Below are 9,927 nucleotides of genomic sequence, written 5' to 3' on the forward strand. Positions count from 1 at the left end.
AATAAGCTAAATTGTTTATTTATTGACTGCTCATAACAGTGAGGGGAAATTAGGCCTGCTTGGGTTCCAATAATTTTAAGAAATGGTATATGTGTTTACTAATGCAAGTAATGCCTCTGCACTACCACTGCCAACTTCCCACACCCCTTCCATTACTTAGTAATTACGAAGATGTGAATGCACACTTAAACACTGTATTTATTTGTTTCTCTTCTCCCGAAGATTTCTTTTGGCTTATTTAAATTTGCAGTGATTCTTGTAAGCTGTCTGCTTAAATGAAATTGTGGAAAAACTTTTGGATCCCTCATAATGCACCTTTATAATAATAAATTATACTAATTTAATGCATTATCTAGTCACTTAAATGTCATTTCATTTGTCCCCACACAAAAAACTCATCAGGAATATGCTACCTCTACTTGACAGATGCAAAATATGAGGCTAAGAGAAATCAAGTAACTCACCTCTCAGATCCAGTGAGTCAGAAGCTGTATTAGTGGCACTTTTTCAAATGATTCTTATGCAGCTGATGCAGGGAATTCAAAGACATAAATGTGTTTGAAAACCGATGGCTTAAGATAGTTCAAACACTATAGAATGGATTAATTTAACAAGTATATTAATAGCATAGTTTCAAAAACTTATTTCAGGAGATTTCAATTACTTGAGCAGAAACCAGGAAGCAGCATTGTTAATAAATAATTGATAATTCTAGTCACACTGAGAAAGATGGCTGAGGATGGAAAGGTTCTTTTTCAATTCTCCTTTTTAAAATTATTTGCAAAGTAAATCAAATACATAAATATATATCAACAATGAGTTTTAAAGTACCTAAATTGTTTAGATGCATTCAATCTCATGTGCTCAAATTTTGCCCCTTATTTTATTGTCATCTGGAGATTGGCTATGTGCCTCCACTATCTCCCTGAATTTTTTGTGTCAATAAAAAGTTTTAGATAATTATAATAAGAATATGATGGTACAAGAAAATCTAAAATACTTTAATGAGCATGGTTGGTTTGCTCCAGGTAATTAAGATCTCAGTGAACAGTGAGTCGTGAATTGCAAAGGACATAGCAAACTAAGGGGAGGAAGAGTGGAAGGGATAAGGTTAGGTTTTAAGTAATGGATTAGGTTTTTTCCACTTATGAATTTAAATGGCATGTTTTAATTTATCTATTCAGAGAAATAAGAAGGAAATATGTTTGGAATATTTATCTGCAAAAAATAATTTTGAGATCGTCATTGAGATTTCATTTGCAAATACATGCATACATCAATTTAGATCTTAAATGAGAGAGTAATCATGCTAGAAGGAAGCTTGTAACAAGGTCCAAAGAGGGCCAGTGGCATTCTCAATATTATAGCTTATTGAATGCAATAAGCTATAAATCATTTTATGATTTACCAGGTTATCTCTCCTTATGTTCTTTTAACTACTTTATATAATGCTCATGAATATGGATACATTCAATACATTCAATATGAATTACTGAGAGGGAGAACACTGTGGAACTAACCCATTTGCTAAATATTACAAAATCTCTACATGACAGACATCGAGGGAAAAAAATATCATCTTAATTGACTGATGTTGGCAATATAAAGGAGTGCAGTTAGTGAGGAAAGAAACTATTTCTTTTCATGCATAGTCTGGTAATAAACATGTGCCCTTCACAATCCTTGCACTTTATAGTCTCCTTAAGTGCTAATTTTCTTTCCTATTAGAAACAGAAGTTGTGTTAATATTTGAATAGATTGTTAACATGTTCCAAATCCTTTTTAATCTTTCCTGTAGTGTTACTTCTTTTGGATATTAAAATACAATAAACTGGAAGAACTTAAAATGTCTTCCCTCTGCATCCAGGCAGCAAATTGGCTAATGAAATAAATATCTTCTTTAACTGGTACCTAGAAGCTGGAATTGTTACTAGAGATTTTCTTTTTTATGCCTGACCTCTAATGCAGTTTGTTTATTCAAAAAACAGGTTTTGAGTTAGTTTTCTGTATTGGACATTGTGCTTTTCTTTTAGAACTGGAAGTCTGCCATATCTAACAGTTTGATTATGATTAATTTGTTAAAAAGTTCCCCTAAATGAGATCGGAGTTCAAGGAACTCAAAGACATAGTCAAACATAACATCATAATGTAAGGATCTACATCTTCTTTTGATAACATTGATTCATGAAACAACATTTTCTAGATTATTCCTTTACAACTTATGGAACATAGTTTAAAAATGACAGATGAAAAGATAATAATACAGTCTTCTTTCTGTATTTAACTTCTATTTGAAGCCAAGGATTTTAATACTCAGCAAATAATTATTAAATATTCTATATTTTTATACCTCAAATATTCTTGACTTTCTAAACCCTCTCACAGCAGAAATAATTTCTAGGATTATCAATACTTAGTAAATATAAAAAAATGTAAAGTTGATATTAATTTTCCACTAAGATTTTTTCAGTTTCTACTTCATATTGTCAAATTTATGTTACGAAATATGACTGTCATATCTTTTTTATTCAAGGTGTAATATATGACTTTCCCTGGTGGTCTATTGGTTAGGATTCGGCACTCTCTCAAAGTGTAATACTGCTAGTATGGAAAATTCAGTATATATTCTTACTAGTAAGGTTTGTAATAGTTAATATTATATATTCAGACCATAGAAAGTAGATTTTTTATGTTTTGAAATAAAATATTTATTTTTTTCTCTTTTTAGAGCCACAGTTCATTCCCAGGCATAATTATTTATTTTTTGGAACTAGCAGCAAGCCAATTTTGTCAATATTTTTCACCATGACCTATCCCTAAAATGAATTGCACTCTACAGGATTTATTAAAGGAGTGGCTGAGAACCATGTAGAACCATGTAGGGTTGTCTTTCACTAAATATGTAGTGAAAGCCCATTTTAACTAGTGGGTGCAATAAAGCTCTACTCCTAAAATAATTTAAGCTAGAGAGAATGCTAGCACATTCGATGTTTCATTTGCCAAATACCCTTTAAAGTCAAAGTGCTTCTACCTAGAATGTACCATTCTATGGGCATTAACACCAATAAGGCATTCACATTTGTAGGAACTGAGGCATATTTCTAAGATAAGGTTGAGAATATGATGAAAAAGAAAACAGGATTAAGAGATATAAGACCCTTAAGTTCTGATCTTTGCTGAGCACTAGTGCTAATGTCATGTGTGCATGTGTGCACGTGTGTGCATGTTTCTCAAAAATATATTATCTCTGTATCTAGTTAACTCATAGTAGAATGAAGACACTGACTTGTAAACATTGCCATGATTCCTTTGCAACCCTAAAACTCACAGATTAATGGACGACCCAGAATTGAAGGGTTTCATTCATTTTGACACTTCAAATTCAAAAAACTCATACTTCTAGGACTTTGTGATGAGTTTTGATACAGTATATTAATGGAGACAATATGGAGGGATTCTATATTGGGTCAAATGAGTAAACAAAGTTCAAAGGCATGCCAAATTTAGTGATTGGGGGAATTTGTTTTCTTATTTTCATTAAATAAGTGGTGATATATAAACTCTATTGAGGGTAGTAGGTACATAAATATTTACATAAAGGCAGCTTTCATGTATCTCCTCACTTAATTATTAACTCCTTTAACACAGTGATAGTTCCTTAATCATCATCTCTGGTCAGGGCATTGCCTGAGTATGCGTGCTCAGTCATAGGTGAAGAATGAACCAGTGCAGACACCGTCTTCTGCTCAAATGCTTCTAGTGGCCCAGACAGCTCATTCTTTCACAATGCAGTCTGAATTGTTGGACATGTCTCCTTATGGAATTAAAATTTGCCTCCCTAACTTCCATTCAATGTATAAGATTGTAGAATTGAGTTTGGTCAGTGATAACATATAATAAGACTGTTACGATAAGTTACAAATAGACACAAATGGAAGTCATTAGAATATTCTAATTGTTTTGATAGGTTTATGGCCTGAAAGGAATAAAGTCATTAAAATTTCCTTAGGGTAATATTTTTCTTAAATAATCCTTAGCGTCGTATCTTTTCTTACCTACTATTCTCTGCTTTTATCCAGTTCTTAACCTTATGAGGAAAAATACTTTATTGTAACTGCAAGCTCAGGAATGAATTCTCCAAAAACTTGGTGTAATGTTAAATGTGTTTTGGTTCTATAAAGCCCTGAAGGCCATGGTCATATGTTTTATGCATGGAAAAAAATTAAAATAGAATATGAAACATCATCTCCAATTATTACCTCTAGGCTTAAATTGTCACTTCATGGACACAACAAAAATTTTCATACTTTCAACGCCATTCATTTGCCATTCACAAGTATGTACTGAAAACACATACATACATACATATACAATGTATCTTAAGAAAAATATTACTCTGTGTTAGCATTGTGTTTCCTATAGTTCCCTGCATTTTTTAGCAACTTATCGTTAATGCTTTGATAATAATTTTACCTAGGTTTTTTTATTAATGAAAGAAAAAGGTTTTCAAATGTTTTATCTATCTATTTGTCCAAGTGGAACAGCAAGACAGTTAAAATTACTGAGACCTCAGAAAAAAAATTAAATTGATATTATTAAAGTTGTACATACACCATTTAATATTATGATTTCTAGCTACACATATCTTTTCATTGTTATTTGAGATCATTTGTTTTGTTATAATTATATATTTTCAGGATCAGAAAAAATCTCTCTTAGATTTTCTTAAGTGTTATTAGAATTATTTCCCAGGTTCTGAAAATTGCAACAAATTAGATACTTAAATACATGAATAATTTAAGATCATGAGATTAAGTGACTGCATTTATAAATCACCTTAGTGGAAAAAATGGGAAGTATAATAGCTTCTGGACTAGAATTGTTCTGCTTCACTAGCTTTCTTATTCACTGTCAGAATAATTCTTCCTTCACAAATGTGGTAAACAGATAAAAAAATTTAGATCAAATAGTTATGCACTTTGTTCATTTTGTAGATCAAAGAGGTCAGAGTTCAATTACAAATGTTTCTCCTTTGTTATATTATGCAAACTTGGAACCAGAGATTATAATATTTAGTGAAAATATTTCATAATTTAAGATATACATCTTTACTTCCCAAATATATTAAACAATTGATCAATGTAGAAACAACAGTCATATTACAAAATTACATTATGGGCAACCACAAAGGTATGAAAAAACAATTTTACAAATGATTGCAAAGAATAAATTATTTTTTAGTGTACATAATTAGGTATATACAGGATAATTTAAAACCAAATAGAGTGATTGCTAATGCTGAGCGCTTAAAAATCTCCATCAAAATATACATGTCACCCAAGAGAAAAGTGATAAAAATAAATTGTGACACATAAGCAGAATGTTGTCTTTCTTCTCATCCTCAAAACATGGATGATAGCTCATTAAAATAATTTGCTAAGTGTGCAAACGATGGAAAACTTTAATGCCAAAACCACTTCTCTAAATTACCAACAGACTTATATTCTTGATGCCTTTTCACATGATCACAAGCCAAGCATGCGTGTGATTCCCAAAATTGTGGAAGATTTACTGTGAAATCTTTCCTCCATTTAAAATAACTAAGATACAACTTATTGTTTTTGTCAACTTCCTTCAGATATTTTGCTAATTCACTGGGAGATTTATAATCTTCCACGTGAATGAATGAATCTGCTGGAATATAATTTTCATAGTTTTCCCTAGATGGCCCCAAAACAACAGGTACAGAGCCAGCCACGAAAGCATTATAGAGCTTTTCTGTGATGTAATCTTTGTGGACTGAGTTTTCGAAAGAAAGATAAAATTTGCAAGTAGATATGGTAGGAATCAAACTTTTATCATTCAAGTACTCTCCAAATGCTTGCCCATATGTGTGGATTTCAATGTTTTTGCTTAGCTCATTGTAATACTTGACCCTGGCATGCTCAGGGTTCCAGTTACTTACGACCCAGCATACTAACTTCTCCTTGCTTGGCACTTCAAACATGAATGGGTTTGTGCTCACCGTCAAGACGCCATAAGGCACTTGGATGTCTGAGTCACGGCGGTAAGTCAGAGTCAGGTTGAACAGGTGTTCAATGCCACTCTTTTGGGGTGAGTGAGTTGGTGATTCCAAATTCATCCAAATCCATTTCTGGAAGGGTGGTCTAGGCTGTTGAGGTAAATTAGCCAGATCCCAACTGATGTCGCGGTGATGAATCAGAACTGCATGAGATTTATTGTACAGAGAACGGTCTGCTGTAAGATGGCATCCCTGGATGTTGAACTTTGCTTGGCAAGATGTAAGGTCAAAGGTACGCCCAAATGGCCACAACCAAATCAGAACAGTGGTTTCATTATAATCAGTTTTGGTGGAGAAGAAATTTTTCATCTTCAGCACTGAGCTGGCTGACTCCATGGGACTGAAGATCCAGCTGTTAGTAGGCTTGATGTAAATGAGCAGACAGGCCATGAAGGATCCCAGGATAATACACACAATCAGAAATGGGCGGAGAACTCCTTTGGATGCTGATGTCATCTTTTCTGTGAAATATAGAAAGAAAGAGAGGGGTAGGTAAAGGTAGACTTGAAGAGTTAGTCATAAATATAATTTGAGATAAACAGTTGGCACATGCTAAAATACATCATTTCCTTTACTCCTCAAAGAACTCAATTCAGTGATGTCTTTTATTACTCCTTCTTCATAGATGAGGAACTGTGGGCCAAAGATGTAAGTAACTGTCCTAACAAAAGTTATGCTCTTTTCTGGTCTTCTGTAAGCTTCTTTGAACAATTAATGTAAATGCCAATAACTCACTGAGGTGCATTTCACACTTCAAGTTTGACTGTCTTGAATTCCTTGTCTCTATTCTAGCTTTTACCCTATAATTAAAGACTGTTTCCACATGAGGTAAATTTAGATCAATTTCTCTTAACAAGAAAATGTCTGACACTTCTATCATATTTATCAGTGGCAAACATTGATCTAAATAAACACATTAACATAGATTATTATTAACATTGTTAACTATATATATATATATATATATAAACACATGGGTTACCTCACTGTATTCTTATTTCATTAATGAAGACACTGGGACCCAAGTGGTTAAAAAAAAAATTGGTCAGGGTCACAGTCAGGAGACTACATTTTATAATCACTGATTCTCTAGGTTGCAAACAGAGAATAGAATCATCTTGATGATACCACAGTGGAAGCTCTGTGGTTTTGTTTTTTATTGCTGTATTCTCATCATGAGAATACAGTAGGTATTAAATAAGTGCTATATGTGTTGTATGAATGAATTGGTAAATTTCTGCGTTCCAATTATGTGTAAGTCGAAATGCTTGGTAACTAGATACACAAAAATAAACCAAGTGTGAATGGATGTGTATAGATGCAGTTTCTCTCTGTGCATTTAACATATCCAGTTAAAATTGGCATTTTAGTATTCCCATTACTAGATGAGCAGAATCTCCCAGTTTTGCCTTTCTTTGTGACATCTTAACATTGGCATTTATCTAGTACATTTTAGTCCCATGACCTTTTTTTGGCCAAAGGAGAAAGAAATGGTTACTAGGCAGAGAAAAATGTTCCTTCTTCTGTGTATCTTTCAGTGTTCCTGCTTCCTGAACATTTTGTATTACTTGAGGTTTTTCTTGTTAACTCTCTACACAACCTCTCCTCAACTTTTCACTGTTGTTGGGGTCAATTACTAAACAATAAGGGCAGTTACGCTGTAACCCTTGTTTTGTTCAGACACTGTCAGAAAAGTTTGCCTCTTGGAGCCAAATTGATATCCCCTTGACAGGAACATTTCACCTTCATAAGTAAAATTCAGCTGAATACCCAATATGTCTTGAACATCAATACAATCTACTCTTAAAACACCAACACCAGAGTCAGCAATATCTTTATAGCATAAAGCAAATTGTAACAGTAAATGTAATAATTAAAAATTTTCAATTATTTTTGTTTCCATGTACAACAGAAACAGAATATAAAGGCTTTATTATTAAAAATAACAGAAACTTTGGTAAAAGTACTACTTGACAAGACTTGATATACATATAATTCTGTTTTCCATTAAGAGTTGACCTTCGGTCATACTTTAAGAATGCGTAGTCAGAGTTAAAGAATGGAAAAGAACTTGGAATAGGAAGGGTTTGAAATGGAGTTGTAATTCTTAAATCATCAAAGTACTTCAAGATATTAAGGAAAGAAATGTGAAACCAAGGAGAACAGGAAGCTTCTTCGAGGAGTGTAAATACTACTTCACAGGTACAGTTTAGCTCCATGACTCTGTGTGCGTGCGTGTGTGTGTGCGCGCACGCGCACGCATGCTTGCTTGTGCCCCATGCATGCACGTATTGAATCCTTATTTTAAATGGAAAGAAACAGGATCTACTACAGAATGGAATTCAATAATGCCTAAAACCAGTATAACTGTGTTTGTAACATGTGCCATTTGAGATTTACTCCTAGATTGCAGCCACCACCTACTTCAACCCAAGTCCCCAGCTGGCATTAGCAGGGAGGTGGGGTTGAAAGAGATATTCCCTATGTCATACAATTTAACAATCGGTGTTATCCATCTATTCTCCACTTGTGTGAGTGCACTATGAAATCAAATCATTCTGATAGGGCAAGACTTGATCCTTGGTAAAAAAGTGTAAAACACACAGACCACTTGAACAAAATTTTGAATCTACTTGGGGAACTTCAGATCAACTCAGAGCAAATTCCAAAGACCAGAAAAGAATCACTGACAAACTGATAGGTGGGCTAAAGTAAGAAATAGTTAAAAAAAACAAAAACAAAAACAAAAAACCCACATAGCATCACATTGTGACTTTCTCTGTTAAATAATACTGTAAAGTGTTTCCCATAGTACCTACATAGTGCCTAAACCATAGCAATAGTGTCTGCTATATGTAACTACATGTAACTTGTATCATAGTCAAGAATCAGGGCCCCGGGGCTCCCTGGTGGTGCAGGGGGGTTAAGCGCTGGGTTGTGAAGCTGCCCACAGCCTCTGCAGCGCAGGTTCGATCTCCGGCTGCTTCCTGGACACCGGAGGAGGGTCCCCCATGGCGCGCAGACCTCTCCTGCCGCCCGCTCCTCCCCTCAGCAGTGTACTTAAGTCCTTCTGCCTGCTCTGCTCCCCGCTCTGGTTCTGGTGAATTCTCTCACCCTCCTGCGCTTCTGACTGTACCCAGTGCTTGTATAAATACCTAAATAAATCTTAAAAAAACAAAAATGAAAAAATGTTAAAAAAAAAAAAAACAAGGTATGCCATGTTCATAACTGCAAAAAAAAAGAAAAAGAAACAGGGCCCTCATCATAGTTGAAACTCTTCTGGAATAATAGATTCCCTCTGATTTCTGTACACTTTGTTAATATTTTCACCACACACACAGAGTCTCCTCTCCATTTAAAATATAACTTATTGTTAATAATGTCTGGGTGAAATACATAAGAAAAAATTTTTAATGAATATGAGTAGGGTCTTTCAATAGCTCATGTAATCAGCCCTTTTATAAAAGCTTTCTATATAAGCAAAATGTTCTTAAAAGGATTTCGTAGCAGATATTTGTTGGTTTAATTAGCTGGCAATCACTCTCCCTTCTTCTGATAATAGCACCCCAATTTCCTGTTGACGTATTACCTCCCCTCTCCTATGTGCAATCTTTGAGATTGCAGGGAACAGTATTTCCCATTTCCTAACCAGTGGTGAGCAGGGGTTTGGGACTGTGAAACTTGAATAGAAAATAAAATTTCCTTTTAGTTTACATGAGTTAGAATTGTTTTTATTACTTGAAACAAATGTAATCAAACAAACAGAAAAATGTAACAAGCCTTAACCAAGAAAAATATAACCCACCTGATTATCTCCCCTATTTTTCTTCCTGAGGGATAGGCAG

The 9,927-nt window shown here is 34.1% G+C and overlaps 1 protein-coding gene across 1 annotated transcript; it reads right to left on the bottom strand.

Moving 5' to 3' along the window:
- Window positions 1-5,461: 5,461 nt before the first annotated feature.
- FUT9 (fucosyltransferase 9) lies at window positions 5,462-6,538 on the bottom strand (the record flags this gene model as incomplete). The annotated part of the gene is made up of 1 exon (XM_084227795.1): window positions 5,462-6,538. The coding sequence occupies one exon, from the start codon at window positions 6,536-6,538 to the stop codon at window positions 5,462-5,464; it is 1,077 nt and encodes a 358-aa protein (XP_084083921.1).
- Between the last annotated feature and the right edge of the window lie 3,389 nt (window positions 6,539-9,927).

Source organism: Talpa europaea, assembly GCF_964194135.1.
Source record: "Talpa europaea genome assembly, chromosome: 2".
In the NCBI taxonomy this organism is placed as follows: domain Eukaryota; kingdom Metazoa; phylum Chordata; class Mammalia; order Eulipotyphla; family Talpidae; genus Talpa; species Talpa europaea.